The sequence below is a fragment of the Oncorhynchus clarkii genome, chromosome 11, assembly GCF_045791955.1.
Source record: "Oncorhynchus clarkii lewisi isolate Uvic-CL-2024 chromosome 11, UVic_Ocla_1.0, whole genome shotgun sequence".
NCBI classification, from domain to species: Eukaryota; Metazoa; Chordata; class Actinopteri; order Salmoniformes; family Salmonidae; genus Oncorhynchus; species Oncorhynchus clarkii.
This window is the reverse complement of record NC_092157.1, coordinates 32,838,671-32,859,562: the sequence shown is the minus strand read 5'-3', so window position 1 is coordinate 32,859,562 and position 20,892 is coordinate 32,838,671. Positions and strand designations below refer to the sequence as shown.

Below are 20,892 nucleotides of genomic sequence, written 5' to 3'. Positions count from 1 at the left end.
TGGTTCAAGACATTGAGATGATTGTGGAGAAAATGAAAGAGCCAAACAATCATGGATGGATCAGTGTCCGGGCCCCGTTTTCTTAAAGTGTCTCAGAGTAGGAGTGCTAATCTACGATCAGGTCGTCCCTGTCCATGCAATCTGATTTGATCATGACCTAAAAGGCAACACTGATCCTATATCCGCATTCCCATGATAAAACACTTCATGAACAAGGGCTCTGCTCTCAGCTGTGAATGTGTGCCTTGAGCACGAATGTCTTATTCATGATCTAGTTCTATTGGAAGGGAGCGAGGGAGCGGGACAGAAGGACAAGAGAGATTCATTATCTTTCTATCAGTGTTTATCAACGCTTGCTCAAACGGTCTGCTTTTTAATTCTTGGAACATTCTTGACCTTTTCGCTGTCCACAACTAATTCCCATTCGAAACCCCTGTGGTGTGTGAGCCTTCATCTGAGAGAGGAACCGTCATCTGTCTGTTGCCATGTCTCTCTCTCACTCACTCTCACTCCAGAACAGAAAAGGGCACAGAGGCTATTAATAGCAAACAAACAGGATACAACTGGACTACTAGAGGAACTGGTAACTGATCGCTCTACAAAGTTGATTTCATTGTTTATCAGTTTGTTTATGTAGTTAAGAAGGCATTATTTGACAAATATAATTCATTTATCAGTTTGTTTTAAATCTGGGCTTGGGCCCATGTGTGATTGACGTTTAGTAATAAATATAGTTGACATGGCTAAATTATCTTTGAACATGTATAGGACTTTCGTTGGTCGCTTTTTGTCCGTCTATCTTTGGACAACATGGGCTGCACAATGGTTTCAGGTTTAGTTGAGGACGAGGGCTGATTTGACCCATCGTTAGTGCAGTGGAATCATGAGCTGTGTTTGAAAACTCATACTATCCACACTAACCATACTTTTTGTGACGTGAATTATGGACATAGTTAGTATGCCAGAAATTCCCAGATGTCGTACTAAATTCACCAAAATACAAAGTATATAAGCAGTGGACACTATCGCTGTACTTTTAGAGCCCATAATGCAATTCTTCAGAAAATGGGCATGGTTTCACAACGCTTTCTTATTTGAAGAAAATGACGGAAAATATGCATCTGAAGTTCGACGAAAGCAGATAAAAATTTATTGTTTTAACTAATTATGACATGTTGAGCAATGTAATGACTTTTCAAATAAGTTACACGTTATGTTGGCTGACAATGTTTTTACCTACGCTATCCTTACAAACCGCATAGCATTAAAGCAGTATGTAATAGAGGTCGACTGATTATGATTTTTCACCGCCGCTACCGATACCGATTTATTGGAGGACCAAAAAAAGCAGATACCGATTAATCTGCCGATTTTGTTTTATTTGTAATAATGACAATTACAACAAAACTGAATGAACACTTATTTTAACTGAATATAATACATCAATAAAATCAATTTAGCCTCAAATAAATAATGACACATGTTCAATTTCTTTTAAATCATTCAAAAACAAAGTGTTGGAGAAGAAAGTAAGAGTGCAATATGTGCCATGTAAGAAAGCTAACGTTTAAGTTCCTTGCTCAGAACATGAGAACATATGAAAGCTGGTGGTTCCTTTTAACATGAGTCTTCAATATTCCCAGTTAAGAAGTTTTAAGTTGTAGTTCTAGGAATTATAGGACTATTTCTCTCTATAGAGTCTATACCATTTGTATTTCATTAACCTTTGACTATTGGATGTTCTTATAGGCACTTTAGTATTGCCAGTGTAACAGTATAGCTTCCGTCCCTCTCCTCGCTCCTCCCTGGGCTCGAACCAGAAACACAACGACAACAGCCACCCTCGAAGCAGCGTTAACCATGCAGAGCAAGGGGAACAACCACTCCAAGTCTCAGAGCGAGTGACGTTTGAAACGCTATTAGCGCGCACCCCGCTAACTAGCTAGCCATTTCAAATCGGTTACACAAGCCCAATCTCAGGAGTTGATAGGCTTGAAGTCATAAACACACAACGAAGAACTGCCGGCAAAACGCACGAAAGTGCTGTTTGAATGAATGCTTACGAGCCTGCTGCTGCCTACCACCGCTCAGTCAGACTGCTCTATCAAATCATAGACTTAGTTATAACATAATAACACAGAGAATTATGAGCCTTTGGTTATTAATATGGTCGAATCCGTAAACTATCATCTCGAAAACAAGATGTTTATTCTTTCAGTGAAATACGGAACCGTTCCGTATTTTATCTAAGGGGTGGCATCCATTAGTCTAAATATTCCTGTTACATTGCACAACCTTCAATGTTATGTCATAATTATGTAAAATTCTGGCAAATTAGGCGACCCAAACTGTTGCATATACATTGACTCTGCGTGCAATGAACGCAAGCGAAGTGACACAATATCACCTGGTTAATATTGCCAGCTATCCTGGATTTCTTTTAGCTAAATATGCAGGTTTAAAAATATATACTTCTGTGTATTGATTTTAAGAAAGGCATTTATTTTCATGGTTAGGTACACATTGGAGCAACGATACGCACAGCATCGATTATATGCAACGCAGGACACGCTAGATAAACTAGTAATATCATCAACCATGTGTAGTTAACTAGTGATTATGATTGATTGATAGTTTTTTATAAGATAAGTTTAATGCTAGCTAGCAACTTACCTTGGCTTCTTACTGCATTCGTGTAACAGGCAGGTTCCTCGTGGAGTGCAATGAGAGGCAGGTGGTCAGAGCGTTGGACTAGCAAACTGTAAGGTTGCAAGAGTGAATCCCCCGAGCTGACAAGTGGAAAATCTGTCGGTCTGCCCCTGAACGAGGCAGTTAACCCACCGTTCCTAGGCCGTCATTGAAATTAAAAATGTGTTCTTAACTGACTTGCCTAGTTAAATAAAGATTAAATAAAGGTGTAAAAAAAATAGGGCCAAATCGGTGTCCAAAAATATTGATTTCCAATTGTTATGAAAACTTGAAATCGGCCCTAATTAATCATCCATTCCGATTAATCGGTCGACCTCTAGTATGTAACGTTACCGGTATGTTGGCTAGTTGCTTAATGTTAGTTGGCTACTAATACATCGAACTTGCCAGGCAGTATATTAACTAACTACCCAATATTTATTGACTTGATTATTCTCATACTTGATTATTCTCATAGTGGTATAGTCGTGGTGCGTTTTAATGGACATTGTAAATTGTGGCTATATACTACGATTTCAGAGCACTCTCACGCAGAATAACTAATGAATTTACGAATGCTCAACACCAGTTGAATATGGTCAGGGTCAGTAAACGTTGGCAAAAAAAAAAGCCTAATTCAATTGTTGCCAGCAGCACAGCCGGTCACCAACTCTCTGGATAACATGAAAACAGCCAAACCAGTTCTGGTAGGGCGTGTAAAATGGTCAGAGTGAGGTGTTCTCTCATTTGTTTCTGGAAGTAGCTAGCCAATGTTAGCCAGTTAGCTTGGGTGCTTGACTGCAGTTGAAAAGCTCGGATCAACCCTACTCCTCGGCCAAAGCGTCCAGTGTGTGCGCTCTGAACACTCTGAGAGCGAAACTGTCACGTTCTGACCTTAGTTCCTTTGTTATGTCTTTGTTTTAGTTTGGTCAGGGCGTGAGTTGGGGTGGGTAGTCTATGTTCGTTTTTCTATGTTGCATTTATGTGTTTGGCCTGGTATGGTTCTCAATCAGAGGCAGGTGTCGTTCGTTGTCTCTGATTGAGAATCATACATAGGTAGCCTTTTCCCACCTGTGTTTTGTGGGTGATTATTTTTCAGTGTCAGTGTTTGTTCCACACAGGACTGTTTCGTTCGTTTAGTTTATTCATGTTGTTATTTTGTATTTCAGTGTTCAGGCAAATAAACATCATGAACACGTACCACGCTGCACATTGGTCTGATATTTCCTACTACTCCTCAGACGAGGAGGACGACGATCGTTACAGAAACGCTCTGAATTTACGACGAGACAATCTGACAACGCTCTGGATTTACGAATGCCCAGAGCACACTCTGGCACTCCAGATTGAATTTACGAACACACCCGAAATTGTAAAATGTCTAGTCATTTGTTATGCTAACAAGCTAGCAAGAGGTTGCATAGCAACCGCATCAACTTAGACGGTAGACGGGCGAAGCGCTAGTATGCTCAAGTGAAACGATACTGTCAGTTTACAGTATACTAAAATGAACTAATAGTATGTAGTGTACAGTATGTCAGTATGCATATTTGAACACAGCTATGGTGTTTTGTAGTCATATATATAATAATATATATATTTTTTATTTTCTTAATTACAATGACGGCCTACCCCGACCAATCCCTATCCCGGACAACGCTGGGCCAATTGTGCGCCTCCCTATGGGACTCCCAATCACGGCCGGTTGTGATACAGCCCAGGATCGAACCAGGGTCTGTAGTGACACCTCTAGCACTGAGATGCAGTGCTTCAGACCGCTGTGCCACTCGGGAGCAGTTAGTGGAGACATGTCAAGTTTGTTTTAAGATCATTTGCTGGCCATTGTACAGCATAGAGCTTCTCCCAGCGTAGATTAATCTGGAAACATCTGTGTCTCGCTCTTGTTCTCTCTCTAGGGTGTCATTTTGGGAGGCACACTAGAGCATAGCGCTGCGCTGAATCAGAGGTGCGCGGGGCTGCCTTAATCGACATGCACGTCTTCGGCGCCCGGGCAACAGTGGGTTAACTGCCTTGGGATCTGCTGTCTAAGGGTCTTGCTGTCTAAGGGATGCATAGAAACCCTAACACCATGATTTAAGATACCTCTGTCTGTTAGTACATTGTCTCTGCTGAACAGCCTCATGGCTACCAGTAGGTAAGCACCTTGAGCTATTGACATTTTGTGGTGATCTTGCTCAATAGGGCGTGTGCCATTTTGATGACTGGCCATTTTACTGCGGTATTGTATTCGCTCTCGCTCTCTCTCTCTCTCTCTCTCTCCTAATCGCTCTATCTCTGTATGTCCTGTTCACTGCTTCTCAGTCTTTGTCTTTCTCTTTCTTTCTTTCCTTCTCGTTCTTTCTTTCTTTCTTTCTTTCTTTCGTTCTTTATTTATTTCTCAACACTCCCTCTGTAATTAATCAATACACTTTTAAACATTGTATGTGATTTCAAAATACACAGGGAATACCAGCCCTATTCACATAATGACTCCTAATTAGCCTTAATGATTAGGTGTTGAACAATGTGAGGCCACAGTCATGAAATCAAGGAGATTTCTTCCTGTGTTGTGTGACGGATCTCCTTCAGCACTCTCTACTGTGCTGACCTAGGATCAGGTTCCCTCTGTGTGTGTAATCTTATTCATTGTGATCTAAAAGGCAAAAATGATCCTAGATCAGCACTCCTACTCTGAGACGCATGATAAACACAGCCCATAATTTTAAGTGGTTTTAATGGGCGTTTTCCATTTTGATTTGTTTTATACTTAACCAAACTAGGACTAGACTAACATTGAAGTTGTCCAATATGTAGAATTTTTCCTTTATATAGTACTGTAGCAATTTATCATTATAGGATCCATACCATATGTGGATTCATACCAGTATACCTTAAAAGGCAATATATTACCCAGCTCTAACACTAGATATACATTATGTATGCTCTAGTCTATACAGTACCAGTCAAAAGTTTGAACACCTACTCATCGAAGGGTTTTTCTTTATTTTTACTATTTTCTACATTGTAGAATAATAGTGAAGACATCAAAACTATGAAATAACACATGTAGTAATCAAAACAAGTGTTAAATAGCCACCTTTTGCCTTCATGACAGCTCTGCACACGCTTGGCATTCTCTCAACCAGCTTCATGAGGTAGTCACCTGGAATGCATTTCAATTAACAGTTTTGCCTTGTAACAAGTTAATTTGAGCCAATCAGTTGTAGGGGTAGGGGTGGTATACAGAAGATAGCCCTATTTGGTACAATACCAAGTCCATATTATAGCAAGAACAGCTCAAATAAGCAAAGAGAAATGACAGTCCTTTGTTACTTACAGACATTACGGACAGTCAATCCGGAAAATTTCAAGAACTTTTAAAGTTTCTTCAAGTACAGTTGCAAAAACCACCAAGAGCTATGATGAAACTGTCTCTCATGAGGACCACCACAAGAAAGGAAGACCAAGAGTTACCTCTGCTGCAGAGGATCTGTTCATTAGAGTTAACTGCACCTCAGAAATTCAGCCCAAATAAATGCTTCACAGAGTTCAAGACACATCACAACATCAACTGTTCAGAGGAGGGAACCAGGCCTTCATGGTTGAATTGCTGCAACGAAATCACTAAAGGACACCAATAAGAAGAAGAGACTTGCTTGGGCCAATAAACATGAGCAATGGACATTAGATCGATGGAAATCTGTTCTTTGGTCCGAGTCCAAATTTGAGATTTGGACTCTACCACAGTATTCTGAAGCGATTTGCCATCCCAACTGGTTTGCACTTAGTGGGTCATTGTCCTGTTGAAAAACAAATGATAGTCCCAACACACCTCCAGGCTGTGTAAGGGCTATTTGACCAAGAAGGAGAGTGACGGAGTGCTGCATCAGATGACCTGGCCTCCACAATCACCCAACTTCAAACGAATTTAGATGGTTTGGGATGAGTTGGACCGCAGAGTGAAGAAAAGCAGCCAACAAGTGCTCCTCATATGTGGGACCTCCTTCAAGATTGTTGGAAAAGCATTCCAGGTGAAGCTGGTTGAGAGAATGCCAAGAGTGTGCAAAGCTGTCATCAAGGAAAAGGGTGGCTACTTTGAAGAATATAAATTATATTTTGATTTGTTTAACACTTTTTTGGTTACTACGTGACTCCATATGTGTTATTTCATAGTTTTGATGTCTTCACTATTATTCTACAATGTAGAAAACAGTAAAAATAAAGAAAAACCCTTGACTAAATAGGTGTCCAAACTTTTGATTAGTACTGTACGTGCTAGGAATACATTATGTATGCTCTAGTCTCTACACGCTAGAAGATCTCTTATCTGTGCTGTAATGCGAGTGAGATTCCATCTACTACTCCTTTCTGAGGTTGCCAGGTTGGTGAAATTCGCAGAAGATGCTGAGAATACCATCTCCTCTGTGGTGTGAGCTGCCAGGTCCAGGTCAGGCAAAACCTCCATGTGGTCGGCATTTTAATTCATCAACTATTTCTGTATATTTGTTCCACTTCATTTAAAATCACTTCTACTCCACATCTGATTCTATAGTCTCACATGCTTGGAATGCGGACACACACATATGTACACACACACACAGTTTTCTGTGGAATCAACCTGTTATAAAAAGGATTTAATTCATTTTCATAGTAGATGTAATAGATAAACACGTTTATTTCCAGCAAACTTAACGTGTAAATATTTGTATGAACATAACAAGATTCAACAACTGATACAAAAACTGACATGTTACTAACAGAAACGGAATAATGTGTCCCTGAACAAAGGGGAGGGTCAAAATCAAAAGTAACAGCCAGTATCTGGTGTGGCCCCCAGCCTCATTAAATACTGCAGTGCATCTCCTCCTCATGGACTGCACCAGATTTTCCAGTTGTTGCTGTGAGATGTTACCCCACTTTTCCACCAAGGCACCTGCAAGTTCCCGGACATTTCTTGGGGGAATGGCCCCAGCCCTCACCCTCCGATCCAACAGGTCCCAGACGTGCTCAATGGAATTGAGATCCGGGCTCTTCGCTGGCCATGGCAGAACACTGACATTCCTCTCTTGCAGGAAATCATGCACAGAACGAGCAGTATGGCTGGTGGCATTGTCATGCTGGAAGGGTCATGTCAGGATGAGCCTGCAGGAAGGGTACCACATGAGGGAGGAGGATGTCTTCCCTGTAACGCACAGCGTTGAGATTGCCTGCAATAACAACAAGCTCAGTCCGATGATGCTGTGACACACCACCCCAGACCATGACGGACCCTCCACCTCCAAATCGATCCCGCTCCAGAGTACAGGCCTCGGTGTAACGCTCATTCCTTTGACGATAAACTCAAATCCGACCATCACCCCTGGTGAGACAAAAACGCGACTCGTCAGTGAAGAGCGCTTTTTGCCAGTCCTGTCTGGTCTAGCGACGGTGGGTTTGTGCCCATTGGCAACGTTGTTGCCGGTGATGTCTGGTGAGAACCTGCCTTTTAAAACAAGGCTACAAGCCCTCAGTCCAGCCTCTCTCAGCCTATTGAACAGTCTGAGCACTGATGGAGGGATTGTGCGTTCCTGGTGTAACTCGGGCAGTTGTTGTTCCGATCCTGTACCTGTCCCGCAGGTGTGATGTTCGGATGTACCGATCCTGTGCAGGTGTTGTTACACATGGTCTGCCACTGCGAGGACGATCAGCTGTCTGTCCTGTAGCGCTGTTTTAGGCCACATCTGCAGTCCTCATGCCTCCTTGCAGCATGTCTAAGGCACGTTCATGCAGATGAGCATGGACCCTGGGCATCTTTCTTTTGGTGTTTTTCAGAGTCAGTACAACGGCCTCTTTAGTGTCCTAGGTTTTCATAACTGTGACCTTTAATTGCCTACCGTCTGTAAGCTGTTAGTGTCTTAACGACCATTCCACAGGTGCATGTTCATTAATTGGTTATGGTTAATTTAACAAGTATGGGAATCAGTGTTTTAATTCTTTATAATGAAGACCTGTGAAGTTATTTGGATTTTTACAAATTATCTTTGAAAGATAGGGTCCTGAAAAAGGGACGTGTCTTTTTTTTGCCGAGTTTATGTTAATTGGGTGGTAATTGGGCTGTTAAGTAATAAAGATTGCATAGTGTTGCTGGGGTGAGAGTGGGGGTTGATGGTGTGGTGGTGGAGTGATGTTGACACTGAAAATTGATAGGGGAAGACAACGGCTTACTCTGGAGTTTAATTCTCTTTTCAAAGTTGCCTCTCACCGGGCCGTATTAACCAGGGATGAAACGGAAGACTTGTATCGGATGGAAGTATATTTGATTCTGGACATGTTTTGCCAGTTGCTCCAGGCTGCTTATGATATAAAGTAATGCTTATGAAAAGGAGTTACTTGGGTGTTATGGCTGTGGCTTCAGTTCTTAATTTGTCCTTCCCTAAGCAATTTTAAACGTTCAACCTTACTTTTAGCAGGTTATCCACTATACCTCATCTTCATGGTAATATTAGAGCTAATGTTAGCTTATGTCCTGTCCGCCGCTCATCGCTTTCTCTCCCTTAAGAGGGCTCTATTTTCAGGGCAGTTGATTACTTTGTTTAGCTTTGCCACACTGTGAAATACCCTGTCCCTCCCCCGTCTTCTAGCCCTTTTGGGCCAGAGGGGAGGTTTCTTAGCTGTCGCACATGGCTGCATCTGTCATGGGCCCACTTTGCTGTGCTTTCCTCCTCCTTGAGTTCCTCCACATTGTTTTTAGACCATGCTTTGCTCCCTCTGCAGAGCGACGGCTAAAGACTGCTGACCTAGAAGGAGCCACAGAGAGAAACAGCCATGACAGAATATTACCAGATCTTAGGGGTCCAGAGAAACTCGTCGGCGGAGGACATTAAAAAAGCGTGAGTACCCCGGCATGTTGACGTTAATAACGTGTGACACTCCGAAGGATGTAGTAGACTAATTATAGAAACGGGGTAGAAACCGATAGAGTGCTAACAGCAAGGCTTTCGAAAGTTTCCACTCTGCTCACTCTTCTTGTAAGCTTGCGGTCACACACACACACACACACACACACACACACACACACACACACACACACACCCACCCTCTGATCAATGTTCCCTATTGTCATTAGAGAACTGATGAGTCTTGTGCGTATTGTTGTATTGCCAATAATATGTTGTGAATGACTGACACACACACACACACTTTTAAAACGGCATCATGATTGTGAGAGTATGATCTGCCCATTAGTTTTTTTTTTTTTTTTTTTTTACCTTTATTTAGCCAGGCAAGTCAGTTAAGAACAAATTCTTATTTTCAATGACGGCCTGGGAACAGTGGGTTAACTGCCTGTTCAGGGGCAGAACGACAGATTTGTACCTTGTCAGCTCGGGGGTTTGAACTCGCAACCTTCCGGTTACTAGTCCAACGCTCTAACCACTAGGCTACCCAGCCTAGTGCTGCTAGGCTTGTGGAATCTCAGGTATGCTCGGTTTTTAGGGTTTGGCTGAACATAAAACTAACTCAATTGTGAAGAACGTTTTTTCCCCTATACTACAGTTTTTTTCTTCCAGTTTTAGTGTTGACGACAAGGTAAAACAACCGTCTTAGTCACTAAATGAATTGAGTAGTGGTAACTTAAACACAATCAGAAGTCGTACTAATTCAGTGTTTTTACTTTCATTGTTAGCGCTGACTGTCCTACATTTGACCTTTTGACTTGATAGATACCACCCCAGACAAAGGTCAAAAGGTTAGGTCAATTGTTTAACAACATCTCTCTGATTCAGTTGATACTCTTACCACTGGGCTGCCCACTTCTAACTCCAGTGCTGTCAAAAACTAGATTTTTTTTTCTGTATTTTATATGTATTTACACACTGAGCTTGGAATAACACTGTGAAATTGTGAAATTGTGCACTTTTAGTGTCAGAGCTGTTTGAAAAGACCGCTGGAAATTCCAACCTGTTTTTGTGGGATGGCGTTTTGGCCTGCCTAGTGAAATCAATAGACCAATATGAGAGTTCCAAACCAATTTCAGCTAGTTTTCAGTTTCCCCCTCCCCAATCAGACCACTCCCAGACTTTTTTTGGACCATTTTCATTGAAAACAATCACAGTAAGTTACTTAAAAGAGCTGCAAATGACCTTTTTTTATGAACTCAATTATTATTGATCGCATACACCACCATTGGATAAGATCAATGAAAACCACAGTTGGCACCTCTGTGATAGTTACTCACACAATCAACTGAAGTAGCTTGCAAACAGTAGCTCTTCTGAGAAATCTTACATGTACAGGAAAAGCACTGAAGGATTTGTAGATGGTGCATTTGAAAGTATTCAGACCCCTTGACTTTTTCCCACATTTTGTTACGTTACAATCCATTCCATTCTAAAATGGATTAAACAATTGTTTTCCCTCATCAATCGATCTACACTCAATACCCCATGATGATTAAGCAAAAACATTTTTTGTTTTTTAATTGTTACAAATGTATAAAACAACTATATGTATTCAGACCCTTTACTCAGTACTTTGTTGAAGCACCTTTGGCAGCGATTACAGCCTCGAGTCTTCTTGGGTATGATGCTACAAGTTTGGCACACCTGTATTTGGGGAGTTTCTCACATTATTCTCTGCAGATCCTCTCAAGCTCTGTCAGCTTGGATGAGGCGTGTCGCTGAACAGCTATTTTCAGGTCTCTCCAGAGATGTTCGATGGGGTTCAACTCCAGGCTCTGGATGGGCCACTCAAGGACATTGAGACTTGTCCCATATCCACTCCTGCATTGTCTTGGCTGTGTGCTTAGGGTTGTTGTCCTGTTGGAAGGTTCAACCTTTGCTCAAGTCTGAGGTCATGAGCACTCTGGAGCAGGTTTTCATCAAGGATCTCTCTGTCCTTTCCCTCGATCCTGACTAGTCTCCCAGTCACTACTGCTGACATCCCCACAGCATGATGCTGCCACCACCATGCTTCACCGTAGCGATGGTACCAGGTTTTTTCCAGACTTGATGCTTGGTGTTCAGGCCGAAGAGTTCATTCTTGCTTTCATCAGACCAGAGAATCCTGTTTCTGAGAGTCTTTAGGTGCGTTTTGGCAAACACCAAGTGGGGTGTCATGAGCCTTTTTACTGAGGAGTGGTTTCTGTCTGGCCACTACCATAAAGGCCTGATTGGTGGAGTGCTGCATAGATGGTTGTCCTTCTGTAAGTTTCTCCCATCTCCACAGAGGAGCTCTGTCAGAGTGACCATCGGCTTCTTGGTCACCTCCCTGACTAAGGCCCTTCTCCCCCGATTGCTCAGTTTGGCCTGGCGGCCAGCTCTAGGAAGAGTCTTGATGGTTCCAAACTTCTTCCATTTAAGAATAATGGAGACCACTGTGTTCTTGGGGGACCTTCAATGCTGCAGTACCCTTCCCCAGATCTGTGCCTCGACACAATCCTACCTCGGGGCTCTACGGACAATTCCTTCAACCTCATGGCTTGGTTTTTGCTCTGACATGCACTGTCAACTTTGGGACCTTATAAGGACAGGTATGTGCCTTTTTCCAAATCATGTTCAATCAATTAAATTTACCACAGGTAGACTCCAATCAAGTTGTAGAAACATCTCATGGATGATCAATGGAAATTTTATGGACTTGGAAATGGGATGCTCAATTTCAACTGTCATAGCAAAGGGTCAAAATACTTATGTAAAGAAGGTATTTATTATAGAGTATTGTGTGTAGACTGTTTTGTCTAAATTAACCTTAGTGCCTGGACATGCGATGATGTTGCTAAAGTAGTCAAAGATCTAATAGAAAACAACGTTGCCAGCCTTATCATGTTGTCAAATGTATTTTAGAGAGATGGCAATATCATCAAAAATAGCAATGCTAACGTTAGCTAGCTAAAATCCGGTGGCCTCCCTTCAATTATAGCTAACGTTACACTGCATCTAAAGTCAATCTGGCAACATCGAAATGACAAAAGGTTTTCCTACTAATTATCCTTTTGAATGTTATAGTATTTCCAATCCACTCTAATGCTCTTTTGAAATCTTAGTCAGCGCTCATTGACAATGCATTGAGTAGAACGCTCAGTTCAAGTTCAAAACGAACGTTAAAAACAATATTGTGACGAAACATGCAACCCATGAATCCAGCCCTAGAGATGACCTCTGAGTCTGGCCCATCCTCTGTTCCTCTGTGTGGCTGTGTGTCTATTGGGCTCAGATCAAAAGGTATATACTATAAATGGGACAGAGACGCTGTCTCCTGCAGGAAGGGTTTAGTCAGAGAGAATTGCTGATTCAGCACAAACCTCTGTGCTGTGCTGTCCTGGACTGCAGAGCCATGGAGTTTACACTGCCTCCCTGAAGTCTCCAACTTCAGTGATTTTTGCAATTTGTTCCAGTCATTGGCAGCAGAGAACTGTAAGGAAAGGCAGCCAAAGGAGGTTTTGTCTTTGGGGATGACTAGTGAAATATACCTGCTGGAGCGTGTGCTACGGGTTGGTGTTGCTATGGTGACCAGTAAGCTGAGATAAGGCAGAGCTTTACCTAGCAAAGACTTATAGATGACCTGGAGCCAGTGGGTTTGGTGACGAATATGTAGCGTGGACCAGCCAACGAGAGCATACAGGTCGAAATGGTGGGTGGTATATGGGGCTTTGGTGACAAAACGGATGGCACTGTGATACACTGCATCCAGTTGGCTGGGTAGAGTGTTGAAGGCTATTTTGTAAATGGCATCGCCGAAGTCAAGGATCGGCAGGATAGTCAGTTTTACGAGGGTATGTTTGGCAGCATAAGTGAAGGAGGATTTGTTTTGCGAAATAGGAAGCTGATTCTAGATTTAATTTTGGATTGGAGATGCTTAATGTGAGTCTGGAAGGAGAGTTTACAGTCTAGCCAGACACATAGGTATTTATAGTTGTCCACATATTCTAAGTCAGAACCGTCCAGAGTAGTGATGCTAGGCGGGCGGGAGGGCAGGTGCGGGCAGCGATCGGTTGAAGAGCATGCATTTAGTTTTACTAGCGTTTTAAGAGCAGTTGGAGGCCACAGAAGGAGTGTTGTATGGCATTGAAGCTTGTGTGGAGGTTTGTTAACACAGTGTCCAAAGAAGAGCCAGATGTATACAGAATGGTGTCGTCTGCGTAGAGGTGGATCAAAGAATCACCCTCAGCAAGAGCGACATCATTGATAAATAAAGACAAAAGAGTCATCCCGAGAATTGAAGGTCCGGACAACAGGCCCTCAGAGTTCAGTGTGTCAAATCAATCTGAGAAGTAGTTAGTGAACCAGGCAAGGCAGTCATTAGAGAAACCAAGGCTGTTGAGTCTGCCGATAAGATTTAGGTGATTGGCAGAGTTGAAGGCCTTGGCCAGGTCGATGAAGACGGCTGCACAGTGCTGTTTTTTATCGATGGTGGTTATGATACCGTTTAGGACCTTGAGCGTAGCTGAGGTGCACCGGTGACCAGCTCAGAAACCGGATTGCATAGTGGAGAATGAATGGTGGGATTCGAGATGGTCAGTGATTAACAACTTCCGGCGCCAACAGAGATGGCCGCCTCACTTCGCATTCCTAGGAAACTATGCAGTATTTTGTTTTTTCATGTGTTATTTCTTACATTGTTAACCCAGGTAATCTTAGGTTTTATTACATAGAGTCGGGAGGAACTATTGGATATAATAGCAACGTCAACTCACCAACATTACGACCAGGAATACGACTTTCCCGAAGCGGATCCTCTGTTTTGCCCACCACCCAGGACAATGGATCGGATCCCAGCCGGCGACCCAAAACAACTATGCCGTAGAAGGGGCAGATGGAGCAGTCTTCTGGTCAGGCTCTGTAGATGGGCACATTACGCACCGCTCCCGAGCATACTACTCGCCAATGTCCAGTCTCTTGACAACAAGGTAGACGAAATCCGTGCTAGGGTAGCCTTCCAGAGAGACATCAGAGACTGTAACGTTCTATGTTTCATAGAAACATGGCTCACTAGAGGCACGCTATCGGAGTCGGTACAGCCAGCTGGTTTCTTCACGCATCGCACTGACAGAAACAAGCATCTTTCTGGTAAGAAGAAGGGCGGGGGTGTATGCCTTATGATTAACGAGACGTGGTGTGATCATAACAACATACAGGAACTCAAGTCCTTCTGTTCACATGACCTAGAATTCCTCACAATCAAATGCCGACCAAATAATCTGCATAGAGAATTCTCTTCGATTATAATCACAGCCGCATATATCCCCCCCCCCAAGCAAACACATCGATGGCCCTGAACAAACTTCATTTGACTCTATGTAAACTGGAAACCACATATCCTGATGCTGCATTTATTGTAGCTGGGGATTTTAACTAAGGCTAATCTGAAAACAAGGCTCCCTAAATTCTATCAGCATATCGATTGTGCAACCAGGGCTGGCAAAATACTAGATCATTGTTTTTCTAACTGCCGCGACGCAAATAAGGTCCCGCAGCCCGCCCTACTTTAGGAAAAGCTGACCACACTCCATTTTGTTGCTCCCTGCCTATAGACAGAAACTAAAACAGGAAGCTCCCGCGCTCAAGTCTGTTCAACGCTGGTCCTACCAATCGTATTCCACTCTTCAAGATTGCTTCGATCACGTGGACCGGGATATGTTCCGCATTGCGGCGAACAACAACATTGATGTATACGCTGATTCGGTGAGCGGGTTTGTTAGCAAGTGCATCGGTGATGTCGTACCCACAGCATCTATTAAAACATTCCCAAACCAGAAACCGTGGATTGATGGCAGCATTCGCGCAAAACTGAAAGCGTGAACCACTGCTTTTATTCAGGGCAAGGTGACCGGAAACATGACCGAATACACACAGTGTAGCTATTCCCTCCGCAAGGCAATCGAACAAGATAAGCGTCAGTATAGAGACAAAGTAGAGTCGCAATTCAACGGCTCGGATATGAGAGGTATGTAGCAGGGTCTACAATCAATCACGGACTGTAAAAGGAAAACCAGCCCCATCGTGGACCAGGATGTCTTGCTCCCAGACAGACTAAACTTCTTTGCTCGCTTTGAGGACACTACAGTGCCACTGACACGGCCCGCTACCAAAACCTGCGGGCTCTCCTCCGCTGCAGCCGACGTGAACAAAACATTTAAACGTGTCAACCCTCGCAAGGCTGCAGGCCCAGACGGCATCCCCAGCCATGTCCTCAGAGCATGGGCAGACTAGCTGGCTGGTGTGTTTACGGACATATTCAATCAATCCTTATCCCAGTCTGCTGTCCCCACATGCTTCAAGGGGGCCGCCATTGTTCCTGTTCCCAAGAAAGCTAAGGTAACTGAGCTAAATGACTACCGCCCGTAGCTTTCACTTCCGTCATCATGAAGTGCTTTGAGAGACTACTCAAGGACCATATCACCTCCACCCTACCTGACACACTAGACCCACTCCAATTTGCATAACGCCCCAACAGGTCCACAGACGACACAATCACACTGCACACTGCCCTAACCCATCTGGACAAGAGGAATACCTACGTGAGAATGCTGTTCATCGACTACAGCTCAATATTTAACACCATAGTACCCTCTAAACTTGTCATCAAGCTCAAGACCCTAGGTCTCAACCCCGCCCTGTGCAACTGGGTCCTGGACTTGCTGACGGGCCGCCCCCAGGGGTTGAGGGTAGGTAACAACATCTCCACCCCGCTGATACTCAACACTGGGGCCCCACAAGGGTGTGTTCTCAGCCCTCTCCTGTACTCCCTGTTCACCCACGACTGCGTGGCCATGCACGCCTCCAACTCAATCATCAAGTTTGCAGACGACACTACAGTGGTAGGCTTGATTACCAACAACGACGAGACGGCCTACGGGGAGGAGGTGAGGGTCCTTGGAGTGTGGTGTTAGGAAAATAACCTCACACTCAACGTCAACAAAACAAAGGAGATGCCCGGGGACTTCAGGAAACAGCAGAGGACGCACCCCCCTATCCACATCGACGGGACAGTAGTGGAGAGGGTAGAAAGTTTTAAGTTCCTCGGCGTACACATCACGGACAAACTGAAATGGTCCGCCCACACAAACAGTGTGGTGAAGAAGGCGCAACAGCGCCTCTTCAACCTCAGGAGGCTGAAGAAATTTGGCTTGTCACCAAAAACACAAACTTTTACAGATGCACAATCGAGAGCATCCTGTCGGGCTGTATCACCGCCTGGTACGGCAACTGCTCCGCCCCTCTGGTTCTCCAGAGGGTAGTGAGGTCAGCACAACGCATCACCGGGGGCAAACTACCTTCCCTCCAGGACACCTACACCACCCAATGTCACAGGAAGGCCAAAAATATCATATAGCTGCGGGGGGTGCAGAGCTGTTGGCTGCGGTTGGAGTAGCCAGGTGGAAAGCGTGGTCAGCCGTAGAGAAAGGAGGTGCTCTTATTCTCCATGGACTTTGTGGAGTTAGTGCTGCAGGATACAAATTTCTGTTTGAAAACGCTAGCCTTTGCTTTCCTAACTGCCTGTGTATATTGGTTCCTAACTTCCCTGAAAAGTTGCATACCGCGGGTACTATTCGAAGCTAGTGCAGTGCGCCACAGGATGTTTTTGTGCTGGTCAAGGGCATTCAAGTCTGGAGTGAACCAAGGGCTATATCTGTTCTTAGTTCTACATTTTTTGAAAGGGGCATGCTTATTTAAGATGGTGAGGAAGGCACTTTTGAAGAACAACCCTGTAAGCAGTTTACAAGGTATTACAGCAACCCATGCTTTGGTTTTGTTTACCTGGCCACTGATTCAAATGCTAACTTTTTTTTTTTGCATTTGTGGCACAAATCCAATGCATGTCAATGGTACCTATATTAGCATTTCCTCGCTTCATATCCAAATCATCTATAGGTAATGTCATTGAGTTGCACAATACCTTTTTAGATGCTTCAGGATGATTTGGACATGATGTGTGAAAATGCTAATATAGATACCATTTAACTTGCGGATCTGTGCCTCATGCTGAAAAGTTTTAGCATTTGAAACAGTGGACAACAAAACCAGTACGTGGATTGCTGTCATACCTTGTCCATCGACTGAGGAAACCGGAAATAAATCATCTAGAACAACACCATCTAATGGTCAACCTAGTAATAGCAGAATGTAGGATGGGACATAAACATAACTTAAATTACTAATTTCTCGGAACAGGAAACCCCCGCACCCCACCCCACCCCCACCACCAAATTCACTGGGAATTCATTACATAGGATGAAGACCAATACTCCGAGCTGGATCTCCATACTACTTGTCAGACATAGAGAACTGATACTATATTCTTGTGGGGTTAGCGTGGCGTGTCCGTGGAAGGTTTAGACAATTTATTTGGATTTCTCATGTCTACCTCATTGGATGTTGGGTACTATATTTATTGAATATTAAATTAATCCTATACATTTAAAATAGCCCAATCAATTAGTAATCAATTAGCTTAGTTTCTCAGAGATCAATTTGTTTTACTTTTATAATGTTGCAGGAATGCTTATCTTAAATGTTTCTAACAGGAAAGAAATTAAATCGGAGATGGTGGGTGTCAAACCTCTTACTTGTGCTTTTTTAGGTGTGTGACCAATGTGAGTCTTTCCGTGTGTAGATGATGATGTAATATAGTAGTGCTGAGCGATTAACTGAAATTTCGGTTATTTTTCATTTTGGCCGACGTCGGTTAAATTATTTGAATTCCATTGTAGTAGGGAGTTGTAGTTTCTAACAGTCCAATATTCTACATAGCTTAGCACATAACACGTTGTAATTAACTACAATGACCATAATTCATTGCGCATCTACTTTCCCGGTCTGTGTTTATTTTACGACTGCTACTACGGGAAGAGAGAAAAGTGCGCGATCGTGAGGTGATAAAGAGAGCAGCTGTTGTATTTCTACCTGAAAATACATTTGTCAGAGATGGGCAACTTTGATGGGGGTGGGGGCCACAAAAAAAACAGAACTCATCATGAGCTGCGTTGCCACATCTATTACTCCCCCCCTGTTTTTAAAGCAAGTTTGCTGCAATTATACACATTTTGGGCTAATTGAGTGACTGCTGATGCACAACCAAATTTGTAAATTGCACCTTGTGTATTGTAACTCTCAACTGTAAGCTGGCACCAGTTGCCCAACACTGATCTAACTGATTTGATAGTTGGTATTCAGCAGTCATAAAAGTATACCTTATTTTCTACAAAATAGGGATTTTGCCAGACAGCATAGGCACCAGCTCTATAGAGATGAGATGATTTGGAATGAAAACATAGTCATCAGATAAAACAAATGTAATATACACAACTGAAATATTGAATTTTAAAATAATGTGAATAATTGATGGTTAATAAGTGATAAGCAGTAATGGACAGTCATTACCATCTTGGGAAATGTATTAATAGTTTTACTCTGTTACAGCATTCAACCCACATAATGCATAGTGCATATCAAATGATCGAAATCGAAAACCGTGACCAAAATTGAACCGATCTCAAAAGGCACTAGTCGCTCAGCACTATAATGTGGAGTACATGTATTTCTGCCATACTGTAGGTACAGAAAGCTAGCACTCAAGTGGCATCCAGACAAGAACCCTGACAACAAGGAGGACGCAGAGAGAAAGTTCAAAGAGCTTTCAGAAGCCTATGAGGTCCTGTCAGACGGTAAGAGCCCCCCCATAAGACAGCTTTTGATTTTATTTTAGCATTTAAACTATCGTACATGTCCGGCATCACGGATACCAATACCACATCCGGTTGTAAAATAAAATAAAAAATATCAAGACATTTTATGGAGAAATGCTCACTGCTAATATAATAATGAGTGATTGCGACTTGTTATGATCTGGTGTCTAGAAATGTATGCTAGCTAGGTACACACAGGTGGTGATAAGTGGTGTCTTCCTGCTATACACATTGTATTACATGTGTCCGAGGTGACCTATTTTAAGAAATGCCATTAGTTTGTGTCGAGAAAGTTTAAAGATCTTTGATAGGAAGATGAGCGATTGAAAAGGGGCGGCAGGTAGCCTAGTGGTTAGAGCATTGGGCCTAGTGGTTAGAGCATTGGGCCTAGTGGTTAGAGCATTGATAGTAACTGAAAAGTTGCAGCGTTCTATCACGTGACACTACATCTACAATTTTAATTGGCTAATGCTTAACCTTGAACTTAAACTTTTTCTAATGTTTGCAAGTATGGCCCTTAGCTGTCACACAAACATATGATCAGTCACGTGTTGCTGCCAGATAGTGAACACACATCACTGTCTTGTTTGTTTGTCCAGAAAGGACCTTTTTGTCTGTCTGTTTCAGGACCAAAAATTATGAAATGTACTTGAGGCTATTTACGATGTAGTGCACTACTTTTGATCAGGGCTCTGGTCAAAAGTAGTGCACTGCATAGGGACTAGGGTGCCGTTTTTGACACCGTTATAGGCCTGAGAGCACAACGGACAACTGTAATGTCTTGATTTAGTTGTTCCTGTTATGTACTGTTCACCCGGCAACAGCAGCTAAAACCAGGCCAGAAATTGTTATGTCAGGGCTGTTTGAGCTGTGGAGCACACACACTTCAACTTTCCTCTTTTGGTTCTTGTACAAGCCTTTGAGTAGTCTCTCTTGTTGTCATTCGGCTTGTTTCATCTATCAAGTTCTGGGGTGGTAATTTAGGACTTTTATGGAAATGGGCTTGAACTTGGGCAGCGACGCTCTGTCCACTAACTCCCATGGCTTGTCAGCACTGTGCACCCTCCAATTTCTTACTATGGCTCTTCCCAGCATTTAATCCCCCTTTTTCTTATTTTCCTTTTTTCCCTTTTCATTAGCAAACAAGAGGAACCTGTATGACCAATATGGGAAAGAAGGCCTAACAGGAAGCGCAGGGGGAGGAGGTAAACATTGAACATTACTCCTTGACGTTTTGATAGGCTTATCTAGGAGATATGGAGGTTATAAATGAATATAAAAAGACAGTATTTTATGATATGGCACAATGTCTGAAATACCACATAAAGCAAACATGCCAAGGAGAAGTGTATTTTCTTCTCAATTACCGACCTCTCTTTTTTTGTTGTTGTTGGGGGGGGGGGTGTCTGACTTTCAACTAAGCCATTACTGCGAGGCATTAGCTGTCAACTAAGTGTCATGCTACCGTCATAGTGCCCTTGAATAATTGAACTATGTTCAGATCGCCGTGTGTGCTTGTATGACCAGGAATATGTTGCTTT

General features: G+C 43.0%; 1 protein-coding gene across 3 annotated transcripts in view; it reads left to right on the top strand.

Moving 5' to 3' along the window:
* Window positions 1–511: 511 nt before the first annotated feature.
* Window positions 512–20,892, top strand: part of LOC139420439 (dnaJ homolog subfamily B member 6-like) — an 83,134-nt gene continuing 62,753 nt past the window's right edge. For all 3 annotated transcript variants that reach the window (XM_071170580.1, XM_071170578.1, XM_071170579.1), the window contains exons 1-4: window positions 512–583; window positions 9,442–9,557; window positions 19,221–19,330; window positions 20,491–20,556. In XM_071170580.1, coding sequence (XP_071026681.1) covers window positions 9,493–9,557; window positions 19,221–19,330; window positions 20,491–20,556 — 241 coding nt within the window. In that variant the 5' untranslated portion in view covers window positions 512–583; window positions 9,442–9,492. The remainder of the gene's footprint in view (window positions 584–9,441; window positions 9,558–19,220; window positions 19,331–20,490; window positions 20,557–20,892) is intronic.